This window comes from Tauraco erythrolophus, chromosome 18 (assembly GCF_009769465.1).
Source record: "Tauraco erythrolophus isolate bTauEry1 chromosome 18, bTauEry1.pri, whole genome shotgun sequence".
NCBI lineage: Eukaryota > Metazoa > Chordata > Aves > Musophagiformes > Musophagidae > Tauraco > Tauraco erythrolophus.
The window spans coordinates 3,903,349-3,918,331 of record NC_141482.1 but is presented as its reverse complement, the minus strand read 5'-3'; the positions used below and the strand labels follow the sequence as shown (position 1 = coordinate 3,918,331).

General features: G+C 50.0%; 1 protein-coding gene across 2 annotated transcripts in view; it reads left to right on the top strand.

Moving 5' to 3' along the window:
- The first annotated feature begins 4,093 nt into the window (after positions 1–4,093).
- Positions 4,094–14,983, top strand: part of ACSS2 (acyl-CoA synthetase short chain family member 2) — a 33,016-nt gene continuing 22,126 nt past the window's right edge. The window contains exons 1-2 of one of the 2 annotated variants that reach the window (XM_086622627.1): positions 4,094–4,217; positions 4,521–4,716. In XM_086622627.1, the coding sequence (XP_086478753.1) occupies positions 4,094–4,217; positions 4,521–4,716 (320 nt within the window). Of the gene's footprint in view, positions 4,218–4,520; positions 4,717–14,983 lie in introns of those variants that run through there. The other variant, XM_086622628.1, reaches the window with a different exon arrangement.

The window sequence follows — 14,983 nt, the reverse complement described above, 5'->3', positions numbered from 1 at the left end:
GTGCTCCCATGGGAGAGCCGTGCCACAGCACATCTGGGAGGTGTCTCAGTAGTATTGCTGTAGTGGCAGGGATGGTGGGAAGCATGGAGAGACCCTTCGAGGTGCATTGGCACCATGCACTCAGCGGGGCATGGAGGTTTTAACCGCTCTTAACTCACATGGATTTATCAGCAAGTGGATTTTAGAGTGGAAGGGAGTTTGGATCAAGTGGTCAGGGTGAGGGTGTGGCAGGTCTGCTCGTTTCAAGCCACCACATATCTGACATGCTCAGTTATTTGCAAGAACAAGGATCTGATTCACATGTGGTTTTTTTTGGCAATCAGGCCGGTCAGAATGGAATGCCCGGTGACCTTACCTGGAGCCCCCCAGCTGAGTCAGCCGCTCTACCAGAGCAGTGCTTTGCCCAAATTAACACAAGTTTCCCATGAGAGGCTGCCTCCCACTCTCCCTCCCGTACGGAAGGCCTGAGACACACGGACTGTTTCTGATTTTCCAGTTTCTCTCGCCCATCCTCAGCATTTCTAGGACTGAAGTCTTGCACATCAGCGAAGGTGCAGTGAAGAGTCTCACCACAGCTGCTGAGCTGCTGCAGGTGCTGCACTAGAAAGGATGCTTCCAGAGTATCCCAAGCAGATAGTGTGAGCTTGGGGTACTCTAGAAATCCCACCAGATAACCTGGCCAGTACCGTTTTTTCCCCCCCTCTGAGTTTCTACAAGGCACCTTAATATACATTAACACGGCTCCTTTATGTGCTTTTATTCTTTTATAGAAAGAGGAAATGAAGGGTCCAAAGTGCAGCTGATTTTCCAGGGCTGCCTGGGGAGTCAGGAGGAGAGCTGGGAGCTGAACTCTGAGCACACTCTGCAGCATCCATCCCCACCATGTACCAGCTCCCAGAGCAGACACCCAGCTGGATGCAAGCTGCCCTAAGGTGGAAAGAGGTGGAGGAGCAAAGCGCAGTCGCGCAGCAGGAGCCCTTTCCCTAGAGCCTATAAAATCACTGAAGGGAGGCCTGGGAATGTCCATATTTCAGCTGTGGACCACTGTAATGAAAGTTTGAGAAAGGCCATATTTGTGCCATGAGCAGGGTCGGTCACCAACTGTGCGGTTCGCAGCCCTGCACACGGGCACTGAGGGTTATCAGAGTCCTGCAACAGGAGAGAGCATGGGAAAATGCATCCCGGAGGCTATTCCAAGTTTTCCTCTTTGAATGTGTGTTGTCAGAGATGATGCAACCACTCCCCATCAGACAGCTTCCTGGGCCACAACTGTGGACAGCTGTGGACAACAACAAAATCCCCCAGCCCTGGCAGCCCAAACTGGGCAATGCTGGGACATGGTGCTTCCCCGGCCTCATGGCTCTGTACGTCCTGCCCACAGCAGGCAACAGTTGCTGGAGAGAAATCATGCTGTCACTGAGCCTGGTGGAGAATTTCAGCTGGACAAATCCCTGAAAGCAAAAAGCCAATGAGAAGGAAACCAGAGGGTGCCTCCCAGATCTGCAAACCACCTCTTCTCTGGTGCTGAGGCACCCGTCCCGTGACAGGGAGAGCGACGAAGCACTTTCCCAGCAGCAGGGTGAACTACAGGCCCCTGCCTAGCATGCGGGGGAACAAAAGGTTTGCTAAGCCCTGCTGGTAAATGCGAAATCCTCAAGACGGAGGCTGCTAAAAATAAGGGTTGGCAACTCGTAATAGAAAACGTTCAGCGTGAGGTGGCTTCTGAAGGATTTCAGAAGTGCTGTGTTTGTTCCCCTTTGCAGGGGAGGATCAGTGCACTTTCCAGCTGGGGTTGTTAAACAGTGTGCCATGTGTACCCCAAAAATCATGGGGCTGTGCCTGGGCTACGCCTCCAAAGAGAGTGCTGGAGGAATGCAACTCCCATAGCTCCTGGGAATCCTCAAAACTAGCCAGAGAGCCCAGGCTGCAGGGCCAAATTGACTTTTTCTTCAAAAACATCTTTTTGGAATAGGGAAATCAGAGGAGGGAAACACCTTGCAAGGTTTGGCTGTATCCATACTGCGTCTGCCCACAGAGCGAGCCTGAGGTCAGAGCCTGGTGGTCCCAGGCTGAAACTCCAACAGGGAATGTGCTAAAATTGGGTGTCCGAATGGATGTGGACTTGTTTTGGAGACTTTGCCTACATCCATGTGGTTTACCAGCAGTAGTTTTACCCTGCACCCTAAGATCTAACTATTCCCTCCTGCGTTCTTTTGGTTAGTAACAATGAAATGAATAATATGGGGCCACGCTGCAGGTTCCTAGGACAGTGATTTCATAGCATGTGGCTACAGAAGCTTTGTTATGTGTGCTACAGTGAGGTATGAGAGCGGCCGACATATTTGAGGTGTAAAGCCTGCCGAGGTCATGTTGGAGAGGTGTAGAGAGCATCTCTGGAGTGCTGCTGCCTGCAGGATACAGCCCGTGAAGGGAGGGATCACCTGAACTACTCCTGGGTTACATCTTGGAGGAAACCAGCTATGTTCTGCCAATGTCACAGAAGAAACTTTGACCTCAAGCGGTGTGGGCAGCCAGCAGACTAACACCAGAACAGGGAGCTGCAGCAGAGATGTGCCCTTCAAAACTAGGAAGCATCCTTAATAGAAAATATACACCAGCACCAGCCACTTTTGTCTGTAGAAGAACTGTTTCCAGCCTCTCTGCTGATGGCAACATGGCATGGAGTGGCTGATGATGTTCACCAGGCAACAGGTTTGCGTCTCCTGCAGAGTATAGCAAGGCAATGCTCCTAGGGAGCGCGTTAAACCATGGAAAACACCAAGGATCTCAAAGTAGGCTGTACCTGCTCACTGACACCAGGCCACCGCTCTTCAGCCTGAGGAATACTGTGCCAAGATCATGGACTTTAACCTGGTGCATGCTCCTTGGCCCCAGCCCAAACCACCAGAAAAACTGCCTGTGGCTCCACAGGGAGCAGCTCCCTGGGCACAGCAGAGCTTGGATCAAAGGGGGGATATTCCCCAGAGACGTTCAAGGTTTCAGCAGCCCACCTGATAAAAGATAAGAACGTAGGAAATGTTAAAGATTGAGCTGAGAACGGGCCTGCTGTGGGAGGCACCAACGTAGGCAGCTTCTGCCTCGAAGACCAGAGACTCCCGGGATCACATTGGTCCCGTGGGAGACCCCCGGTCCAACCTCCTGCTCCAACGGGGCTGGTTGCCCGGGTGCTGGTCCAGCTGAGTCGTGACTATCTCCAAGGGAAGAGACCTGCTGCCACTCTGGGCCCCTGTTCCAGCATTTGCCTTCCCTCTTGGTGAAGAAAACTGTTTAATTTCTCGCTAACTATGAAAGATCAGTAAGGTTGAGGGAGGGAAGGGTGCTCAGTGAAGTGCCGTGGCTCGCTGCTCACCCGGCCGGGCAGCCGCAGGGCAGCAGGATGTCTGGCACCAAAATGAAGGCTGTTTGCTGCAGCGGCTGGGCACCGAGCGTGGCCACGGCCCCTGGGCCCGTTGTGGGGCTGGGAAGGAGGATCTCATGAGTGCCCCGGGCTGTTCCCCTGCGCTTGGCACAGCGGTGGGGTGGCCCTGGGGGAACATGGCTCCCTGGGGGACACTGAGGGAGACGCAGATAATGGGGCGGCACTGTTGATGCGGGAATGCTGCTGGCGTGGGGGAGCGTGGCTGGTGATGGGGGTCCATGGCGTGGCAAGCGGACACCACTGATGGAGAGGACACGGCTGACAAGGGACATGGCTGACAGAGGGAGACAGCACTCAGCAGGGGGGCATGGCTGATAAAGGGACATGGCTGACAGGGGGAGACCACTGGCGGGGGGGCCCCGGCTGACAGGGGAGACACGGCGGGTGGACGAGCCACGGCTGAGGGCGGGTCGTGGCTGACGGTGACATGGCTGCCAGGGGCACAGCGCCTGCCCTGGCCCCCCGTCAGCCTGCCGAGCTCGGCGGGCCCCGCTCCCGGCCGGCGGGCAGGAAGGCGGGCCGGCTCCGGCGCTCCCCCCCGCCGCCGTGAGGGCGGGCCGCCGCCGCCACCGCCCCGTCCCCGCCCCCGGCTCCGCGCCGCTGTGAAGCGAGCTCGGCGGGCGGCCGCCCGCCCAGAGCCGCCGGCGTCCCGCCATGGTGCTGCCCGAGGAGCAGGCCCGGCTGTACCGGCCGCGGCCCGAGCTGCTGCCGGCGGCGCATGTTCCCTCGCTGCCTCACTACGAGCGCCTCTACCAGCGCTCCGTGGAGGAGCCGCACGGTGAGCGCCGCCGGCGGGAGCCGCTTCCCTGCCCGCTGCCCCCGGGGCAGGGCCGCGGCGGAGGCCGGCGGGGGAGCGGTTCCCCTAAGGCGCCGCCGGTCCCTCCGGGTGCTGCTCGCGGGGCGGGAGGGGAGCGGGCAGGGGGTGCCGGGCGGGCTGCGGGGCCTCGGGGCCGCTGTGCGGTGGTGACAGCCCCGGGCGCGGGGTGCCGGGGCGCGGGGCCGCCCCGCTCCTTCCATACAGCGTTGACTTCCTTCTCCGTGCCTGTTCCTGGGTCGTGAGCTCTGGGTGTTGCCTTCACAGAGTTTTGGGGTGATGTTGCTAAAGAGTTTTACTGGAAGAGTCAGCACACGGGACCCTTTCTGAAATACAACTTCGACGTGACGAAGGGGAAGATCTTCATCGAGTGGATGAAAGGGGCGACCACCAACATCTGCTACAACCTGCTGGACAGAAATGTCCATGAGAAGAAGCTTGCGGACAAAATTGCTTTTTACTGGTAAATTTCTGGTTTTATTATAGTGTAGAAAGCGTGTAAATATTATGCTGAAGTGTACAGTCAGCGTTGATTTCTACTGAGGTTAATTAAAACATGGTAAAACCTGAGGCTTTAATCTTTACATAGGTAGAGCAGGTGTTTGCTTTCTGTGTGTTTGAGGAGAGCTGTGCAATGGAACTTGTTTGCCCATCCTGGGATGCACTGAAGTGACCCAGTGCAGGAGTGAGGACCTTTTGGTTTCCAGCTTTGCCTTTGTGGTTGTACCTGCTAAAAGCTGAGAGTGGTCAAATGGTTTTGAGACAGGTGCCACAATTTCTCTGTGAAGTAGGTAGATGTACGTAGAGACATGGGATGAGGAACAGCTATTGTCCAACAGCAAAAAGCTTACAAAACCCAGATCTCCTGTTTTCATGTGTTGTGAGTCTGGCAAGTTTCCACTCCTGTGGCAGAAAGGTTCTCCTAAAACCTGAGCTTTTCCTTATTACTTGTGCTTGAATGTGTGTAACACTGTGATGCCTTCAGAAAGGCTGGCTTCTCTATGTTACCTTTGGGAAAAAAAGTTAACTTCCATCCCTATTGGAGTATGTTTGTATTTTTTTTTTTACCAGTTGCTAGTGTTACAAGCCATGTGAAACTTGGAAGTTTTCATATTGATGCAAAACAGGTTTCACCAGTGATGTCCAAGATCCAGAACTAATGCTCCCCTGCAGAACTAGCTCAGCTGGCACCACAGCTGTGTCCCCAGAGTGATAACAGTGCCTTGCTCACCCATGTGTTCTGCAGTTTCCCTCCAACTAGCATGTATTTATGTTGCATGGGTACAACTCTCTGTGGCAGTACAGAAGCAAACCAAAATGTACAGCTTGTTAGGATGCAATGAGATGTTGGGTTATGGTGAGTCCCTTCAGCAGGGCAGCTGGAGAATTCTCACTGTCATGGCAATAAAAATGCCAGATGCCCTAATGATGAGCAGCTGTGCTGCTCTAAGTGATTTCGTGCAGCTGAAGGGTCCCCCCAGTCACCTACCATAAAGGTAACTAGGGGCTACCCTGTTTATACCAGTGGTGTTCTGGCTGCGACTGTAAAATTGGGTTCGTATTAGAGTTTGTATCCACAGGGCTACTGTTTTAGTAAAAGAATTACACATACTGCCTAGCGAATAGTCATATTGACAAGGCACAGGTAAAATGGTGGAAAGTACTCACTTCCTGCTAGTTAAATACATTCACTCACTCAGATGTAAAATGACTGCAGCTTCTGAATGAAAGCTCCTTTGTCAACTCTCAGGTAAAGGTTCCACAGCAAACAAAGCCATTTGGCAGGCCAGCTGTGCTGGGGTCTGTGGAGGGAGTGGGTGCATTGTTCTTCTTGCAGATAAATCTTTGGGTGAAAGCTGGGCATTCATTTGATCTTGGTGAAGATTTTTTGTTGGTTCTTCTGGCAGCCTCTGTTGGTATTTGTGATGCTGAGCAAAACTTGGAGTGCATATTAAACTGATGGATGTCTGTCAGTTGTGGTGTTCACAGACCTGAAAAATAAGGTCTCTCTTCCTCCTTAGCAGATGGTTTTCCCTGACTGTTTTGGGATAAACTCTCCCAGAGTGGTTCTGCCATGAGTGACCTGGCACGGGGGTGTGTGGAGCTGTCAGCTGGGAATGTCGGTGGGCAGGAATGGAAGAGGCATGCAGTACTGACTTGCGGACTGATGGCACTGAGGTCTTGAGGAAGCGTGGCTAAGGGTTGCTACTGGTAAAATTACTCTTCTGGGAGCATGCACATGCCTCTCTGGACACATGCTTTTCTTCAGTACCAAAATGTAATTGCTGTTGTCTTGTCTTTTCACGTTCTGCATTTGACACTATTGAATGAGCCCGCTTTCCTAAAACACTTGAGACTTGTCACGTTGTATGAACAAATGGAAAAAAGAAATGAGAGCCTCTGAAAGCCTAAGAGGATTCCTGGGAAAAACTTGATTTTTTTTTTTTTTTTTTTAAATACCTTGGTCACTTGCTTTCTTCTAAGGAAGTCTGTAGCCTGTTAGGTGGGAAAAGGTGCTGAGCTTATGCCAAGGTGTTGGTGACTGCCCGGCTTTGAGAGCTTTGAAAAAGATACAAGATCATAGTCTCTGCTTTCAGAGACGAGAAATTAGGGAAAAAGCAAATAATGTTTCAGGGCACTGCTGAGCGTCTCTGAGGAGAGATGTGGACTGACAAAACTCAGAGCTGTTGTGTACTGCTGGCTGTGGCTGTCTCAAGTTTTACATGGAAAGAGCGAGTGGTTCGTCTGGATCTGTTACGGCCAAGTGACTCTGAAGGTTCCTGTTCTACCATCAGTGTAGGACTGTCCAAATTGGCTCCACTCAGACGGTCTAATCCCAAACCACATGGAATTGCTCTTGCAGCACAAAGGGCAGTGCATGGGATTGCTTCATGCTGCAGAATTTGTACGTAGGTGACGTTTACTGTTGTGGTATCGTCTTCTTGGTGCTCTTAGGACTATGTAGTTCAAAACGGCCATCCTGAGTTGGTAGGGAACAGGGAAAATCTACGATATCGCTTGCTGCTTGTGAACGTTACAAGTATTTCTGTTTCTGCTGCTTTTGATTCCTCTTTCTCTGGTATTGCTGATGTGGCCTAAAAAGGAACAGAAGCTCCAGGAAATGTTTCTGAGAGTGCCGCTCTCAAAAGCGAAATCTCTTTCATAATGGTGTGGAAAGGCTGGAGTTAGTTACGCTGTGCTTACTGTGCAGGTAGATGCCTATGCTGGCTTTTGTGGGCCTTCCAGGCAAAATGCACTGGACAAACTAGCTGGGACGCTGAGGGCACTTGCAGGGGACTTGAAGCAGTGCTGAGGACTTCGTCTGTGGTGGGTGGTGTTAATTAGAGCAGGAGCACGGTACTCCTTCACTGTGCTGTGGGCATACCTGCTGTCATGGACAAACCCTTAGTTCTGTGCAGATGTGCCTGTTAATCATCTCCCATAAACATCAGCCTGGGCAGCTTGTGGAGGTAAGAATATAACCGGGTGGGAATTCAAAAAGAACATCACCTATTACAAAACTCTCTCTAGACCTCGAGGTGTGAAGGTACCTGGATGAAGCCCGTTCTCTATGTAACCTGTATGTAGCTGAAGCACTAAGTTCTTGCCTTTGTTTCTCAAACCAGTCACCCCATGTGTAGTACTGGTGGTGCCTGGTGGGACCAGGGGGCGGGGGCAGGAGGTAGAGCTTTGCACACTGTTTTTGGCCTCCCTGTAGCCTGGATGTCTGGGCTTAGTGGGATGCTGCTGGGTTCTGCCATCTTTGGGAGAGTGTATCAGTTTTCTGCTTTCTTATGCTTACGTATGAAATAACACCTCTAGAAAGGAGAAACAAAGATAGTAAAGGCTGCTGGAGCTTACTGGAGCTTTAACAAAACAAACTTTGAACAAAAGAATAACTGCTCACGGTTCTCATTCTGGGCCTAGAACAAATATGACATGCAAAGATAAAATGGAGAAGATGGGTTTGGGTTTTGGTTTGTGTGGTGTTTTTTTTTTTTTTTTAAATAAAGTATTTAAGGGCTTGTAGCTGTGAGATTTCTTCCAATAAATCTTTCTGTAAGGAAAGAAACAACAACTGTAGAGCATGTTCAAAAAAACCTCAAAATCCAAGAAACACAGAACTGCAAAAAAAAAAAGGTCCAAAGGTCCAGAACGCTTCTGGAGGTTTTTATTAGGAAATTGGAAGTAGTTTTTGGACAGCAGCCTTCCAGAGAGGATACAGATCATCAAACACTGATTCAGTCTAAACGTGCTGCTGAGGTCAAACGGGACAAGACCATACCTGCTGATTCCTGGGGCCCCTGCGGGCTCGCAGTGCACCTTGATCTGGTGGCTATTCCTCACCATGGAGAGCTTCAATCTGGGATTTGCCATTCCAGAGTCAAAAATAGAGCCAGATGAAGCTGTGTTTCAGTTGCATTTCTGCTGTAAAGGCCTGGACGTCTCCTGTTTGCAGAAATAATCGTGCCTTAAACTGCTAAGAACGAAGCGCTTGGTCTCCATACTCCAGATACAGCACTGCTTTGGTTTTCTCCTTAGATACCATTGCAGGTATCAGTCTTCCACTACTGTCACGTGCACAGGTGCTGTGACTGAGGATGCTGGCTGTTAACATCCAGACTTTCAGAAGTGCTTAATTGTAGCCAGCTTCTGTGTGATGCCCTCAGCTCTGCTCCTCCCACCGGCTTTGGGACTTTTGAGTGTCTGTGCCAAACTGACTCTTCATGTCTTTGGTAACTTCCTGGATGACTTGGCGTACTACCAGTGATGCAGCCTCTTTCAACACTTTTCTGGTAGTGCAAGCACATCCTTAAATGACACAGTTTGTTTAAAGTACAAAAATTCACCACTGGGAAGGTTGCTTTTACTGCTACACCTTTGCAGATGTGTGCCTGCGGGCTGCTGAGAGCAGTCAAAGCTGTGTTGCAGGTGCTACCAAACAGCCATACCCAATGCTCCTGCTCCCTTGTTACTACTGTGGAGGGACTGCTTCCACAGGGGAATCTGAGTAAGCTCCACAACAGCAAGAAGCCTTACGGAAAAGTTACCATGTGTTTGGTTTATACTTGCAGCACTACTTAGGCTCAGCACAGCTCCTTTCCCTGACAGGGTTTCTCCATGGGAAAAGGGGTGGCCCCACTCAGCCCTGAAAATCAGGGAGGCTTTCTGGGGTGCATCCTCAGCAATCTATGGCATCTCCCCTTTGTGTATGCAGAGGGTGGAGTGATAGATTGGTGGTCTTGGCAGATATTAACCATTTTGGAAGCATTGCTGGACAGTACAGTGTTCTGCTTCTGGAAATTAGGCAGATTAGGTGTACCTTAAGTAGGTAATAAAATACATTGAATGTACTTGTATTTTATTAAGCTTTAGATCTTGTACCCTCCTTCAAGGGCAATGATAGTTGTAGCTTTCCATCACAGAAAGTGTAGCTGTCTTCTGGTGGGTTTTGTGAAATCTTCCAGCCTAGGAGGGGGTTTACAAAACTGGCTGCATCTGCCTGAATGCTTTAGAGCAGTGTTCCTCGTACCTCCACAGGAGAACACCTCTGCTTTGTGGGGCCCTCTCCGACTCTGTGCTGTGTGGGTAGTGCAAGAGGGGAAATGGTGGGAGCATTAAGAGAAACCTGGTATTAAAACAAGGAGTAGCTGTTGTAGCTTGGACACATCCAAGTCACGTGTTTTCCTGATTTCTTTGGTACAATTCTTCTTCCAGTTCTGGGACAGGCACCAACCAGCGTGGTTAGTGCTGTGACAGTAGTGCCAACAGCCACTGAGTTTGGATGCTCGTATGTAAGTGCAAACTGGGATAAGAGAGACTAATAGCTTGTCCTGGGTGAAGCTCCCTGGCTTTTCTCCATGGTGGATGAGGTCTCCATCTTCAGCTGTGGGCTATTTAGAGCAAGGCTGTGCTGGACTCAAAAGGAACCCATTTCATGTAATCACTCCAATTGTCCTAGTGTGGGTTTGGTCGCAGCTGAGACCCCTGGGCAGCATGGTGATGCCTGCTTAAGGGTTTGGAGATTCTTGGTTTGGCCAGAGGGGCTGGAAAACAGGGATCAAGGTCTGAAGCTTGTTTCCAATGGCTATATTTGTGTGCTGAGACCTGGCCTCCACCAGTTTTCTCCTGTCATGTCTCGAGGTTCTTCTGTCCCGAGTGTTTCTGTCAATGGCTTGTACTTGTGTGCTGCATCCTTCCTCCTCTTCCATCCTTCCTCACTGGCTTACTAGTGAAATCTCCGAGGTAGTTACCAGGTGAGCGGTTGTGCCAAAGGGATGAACTAAATATGTGAGAGCAGCAAAGTACCTTCTTCAGGCAGGAACTGTCCTGTGGGGTGTGCCTTCCCGGATGCTGTGAGTCAGGGTTTCAGCACCAGGTTACTCAGGCAGCTGGCAGGCATGGAGTCACTCGAGATGGGTTTTCCCTTCCGAGAAAGGGAAGAACAATTTCCCTTCCTTCTTTGGAAGCAGAGCTTGACTCATCTCTGTCAGGTACACGTGCTGGTTTATTGGGAGATGCAGGAAGGACGGTTGGTTTGATGTTTTGGAGATCTTAAGCCCCCTTCCTGCTCTGCAGAGCCTTTTCCATCATAGGATGCAGGACAGGAGCAGGGAGCCAGCAAGTGCTGTCAGCCTTGTGCTGTTAGCCTTGTGCTGTTCTGCTCTGCAGTGCAACAAAGGAAGGGGACAGGTATTAAAGGTTGGTGACCACTTGGTGACGTGGTGCCTGTGGCCTCCTGTGGTTTTGCTCATTCAGAAGCACTGCTGGACTTGTGCCTCTGTGGGAGGGCGTTCAGCATTATTGAAGATTTTCAGTAGAAGTAGCTTTTACTGAGCTCAGATAACCTGTAATCCTGCTCCTGTAGGCAGAATGAGACTTTTCTCCTCTGTTAAGTCAAGTCTGTAAAGAAAGAAGGCACTTGGGCAGCACTTGTGTGGTTGCTCCATGGCTGAGCAGTAAGAAGAGGGGTTGTGTAAGCATTCCTCTTGGGAACACACCGGCAGCAGCCTTGAATCAGGGGAGCAGCTTTCATTTGGGTTGCGTTAGAGCTGTTTGCTCCCAGTCTTTTGCTCCGAAAAACCCTTGGTAGCTGCTACTGGCAGGGATAGAGCATCATCTATATAAATATAAGGGAATATCCAGGAAGCATTTGACTAGATAAACGAGTTGGATGTGAATAAGTGCCCAGGATTAGATGGCATGTGCCCCAGAGGACTGCAGGAACTTGAATGTGAAATTGGAGAGCTGCTGGCCAGGGTATGCTGTGTGTTATTGCAAAGGGTTGCCGTGCCAAGGACTGGGAGGTTGCCAGCCTCTCTCTGTCTAGAGGGGGGTCCTGGGAACCGGTAAATCCAACTTGCATCCCTGCGGCACAGTGGAATTGGGTCACTGTGTGCGTGGGCTGGTGCAGTCTGCTGGGAAAGGTGATGGAGCTGCTGGGAAGTCCTGCTGGCAGACCTGCCGGAGTGCGAGGCAGGTGGCACTGAGTATGGGGATATGACTGTTTTCAGACCACCTTTGTGAGGTTTCCCACGAAAGGTTGTTGAAGAAAGTAATTTAACAGTGAATGGAAGAAAGGTCTTTCTATGGAGCTATTTTAGCATTACCCTTTGCTTCCTTGCTTTTAATGGTCGCTTTTCAGGACCAGCAGCAGGTCCCCCTAGGAGCAGTGTTGAAATTGAGCTGCTGGTGGTGGCCAGGCTGACGTGTGCTCCATAAACAGCATCTCCTGCTGCTGCTTCTGGAGACAAAACACTGGACTCTGTTTCCATCCCAGCATGGTATTTTGTTTTAGTCTAAGAGGCTCTTGGCTGAGCTGCCGTGAACATCCCAGTGCTGAAGTGCAATACTGCCATGCAAATGAGACCCGTGGCAGCTTTTATCTTCTTATTTAGTATTTTTTTCTTCGTGCTGCTCTTTTCTTTGACTGAACATCTGGCTCTGATTCAGCCCAAGGGATTTTATAGTTTTTCATGAATTGCTTCTTACGCTCCTGTCTTAAAACGTTGGTTTATACCCTGTCCAAAGCCGCCTTTCCGCATGGTTCTGGGTGTGTGGTTGCACAATCAGTACCACGGGGAGTGAGTAGCGAGGGGTGTGCGTGCACAGACAATAGCTCCCGGATTTTCTCACGTCTATGAAACTTGTAGTGCTGGTGAATGTTACAGGCACACTGATATGGTTGAAGAACAGTTTGCTTACTGCTGGGAGGGGCACCACGGTTATGCAATGTTGGCATATCGTGAGTATTGGCAGGAGAGTTGAAACTGGGGGTGGATAAATGAAGTTCATGAACAGAGAGGATGGTGAACTCCTGTACAGATTCAGGACATGGAAGATCAGAGCCTTCAGTTTGCTCATCGGACTAGAAAACCTGATTATTTTATTTTAGCTATGTGAATGGCTGGTGTGTTTGCCCCTGGCACCCTGGTGTGAATGGAGCAGAAGTGGACAAAGACTCAGGCTCGACATGGATGAGACTTGACCCGAGTAGTGGCGTTTATAGGGGACAAAGTCATCAGGCTTTGTCAAAAGAGGTGTGAGTGGGTGCTTCTTGCAAGCATGGCATTTTTCCTGTGGGTAGTTGTGCCTGATGGGTTTTCTGCACCCAGAGCTGTTAGGCTGGTAGTACTGGTTGCCAGTGCTTTGACAAGACCTCTTGACTCCCACCAGCACAATGAGCTCCCCCTTTCCTCCCGTGCCCAGCCCTGCGCCAGAGCAGGGTTTCAGTTCTCTGTTTGCGCTTCTGCACATCAGCGGTTGTAAATGTCGACACGTGGCGTGATAGGAAATCGTGAGCCCTGGCAGTTCTCCGTAAGTTCAAAGCCCGTCATTTTTGCAGATGCCACCTCCTTCCTTTACGGGAATCCCTCAAGGAAATCAGTGGCCTTCCTGGTTGGTTTTTCACACCTGGCTACGTGATATTGAAGTACATTTTGCATTCCTGTTGCTGTTGACCATCTTCTAACTGATGTTTCTTGTATAGAATAAGTTGGCTGTCCAACAGGTGACATCTGGCCATCGCCTGTAGAGGTCTGTGAGGCATTAAATTGAAATGTTCACCAAAAATCTGATTAAAAGTTTAATTTCCTAGCATGGCCTTGATGGATATTGTTTGATGCACCATTGAAATCGGCTTGCCTGGCTTTCAGTGTTTCTAGAAGGTCTTGAAAGGTCTTTGGCAGTATGCTCCATCCGGAGATGCCATATTTCCCAAAATGAGGTATTTCCCAGCTGCAGGCAGCTTGTTAACTCTTACAGAATCTTCATCCAGGACATGTTTCATGGCCTGACTGCAAATTGTTTAAACAAGGAATCAGCTGTATTGTGCTGGAAATAAGCTCTCCTCCCATTGGACTGGTAAAAATAGTCTGTGCTCCTCTGAAAATATTACTTATGGTAAACATCTTAAATGTTTCCTCTCGTTCTTCTACACCGTTCTGTGGATTTGGCTCAGAGGGTTAGAAGTGCTGGCTGAGGTCAGCCAAACTCGGTGACCTACTGCGGAAGTCTTGCCTGTGAGCTCCCTTGCAACACTACATAATCATTTTGTTTAAAAAAACTTTGATTTTTTTTTTTGTTTAAAAATCTTAAGCTTTCCTCTAAATAAAATAGGTAAAAAGCGATCATTTTTCTTCATTAGCTGTTCTCCTGTGTTGTAAAATACTTAAGAAAGCAAGAGCATAATTAGAGTTAATGCACATCCTCTTGACTTGATGGTTATGCAATGTCAAGTGAGTAGGAAAAATGTGAAGCCACAGAGGAGCAGAATTCCCTTTGCTGCTGAGCAGATGCTCGTCAGCGCAGAATGGCTGCTGAATGCCATCTACATGTGGTCTGTATTACTTGTAAACTGCCTTATTTTGCCAAATGTCGCAAAATAATAGTCGATTTCCCTTGAAGAGGGACTTAGTGACTGATGTCGATCCTGTCCTCTCTAAAACTGTTACCCTGGAGTGTTCTGGCTCTCAGGGGTGAACGCAGGCCGTGCAAACCCCATCGCATTGACTTTATTCGCTGGCTTATGTGGGCCGATGCACCAGCAGCAGTGTAAGCTGGGAGCTGTTGACTCCTTTAGAGATGTCTGAGCATCCCACAGTCCTGAGAAAGTAGATTTAGGGCATAGTCTGGCAGGTGAATGGGAAAACTGGAGGGAATTCTGGAGGGTCAGTAAATAAAGGAGTGATTTTTGGAGTGGTGCCCACCTCCAGCTGGGCTCTGTGCTGTAGGCATTCCTCGGGGTATGGTGAAGTGAGCAGTTGGGCTGCACAAGAGAAATATTATGACTTTAGATGCCTCTGGTACTTGTTCAGGTTCTGAAAGGCTGCAAATGGGGAAGGAGTAGCTGAGAATGTGTTTAATGAGAAGGAAGGACAGAAAGATTGGTGTGGTTTTTCCTATGGGACACTAGCAGCCGTGCAGGGCGTTGGGTGTTTTCTTTGTAGGCTGTGTTTCCATACAGCTATTTTTAAAAGTGATTAGGAGACTGATTCCCTGATCGTAGAGCAGATGGTGGCCCGGTGTCCCTTTAGAAATACACTCCATTTTAGCTGTTTTGTAAAATACAGGCACGGTAATGCCTGTGTTTGAGTCGGTCGGGCGCTGGGGACTGGACACAGTGCAGCGTGCTCTGCAGAGCCCAGGGCTCCTGCTTCGGCACAGCACAGTGCTGTTTGCCAGCCTGGTTTGGGTTTCTTTACAGCAACAGGAGCTCGTTCATCCCAGGT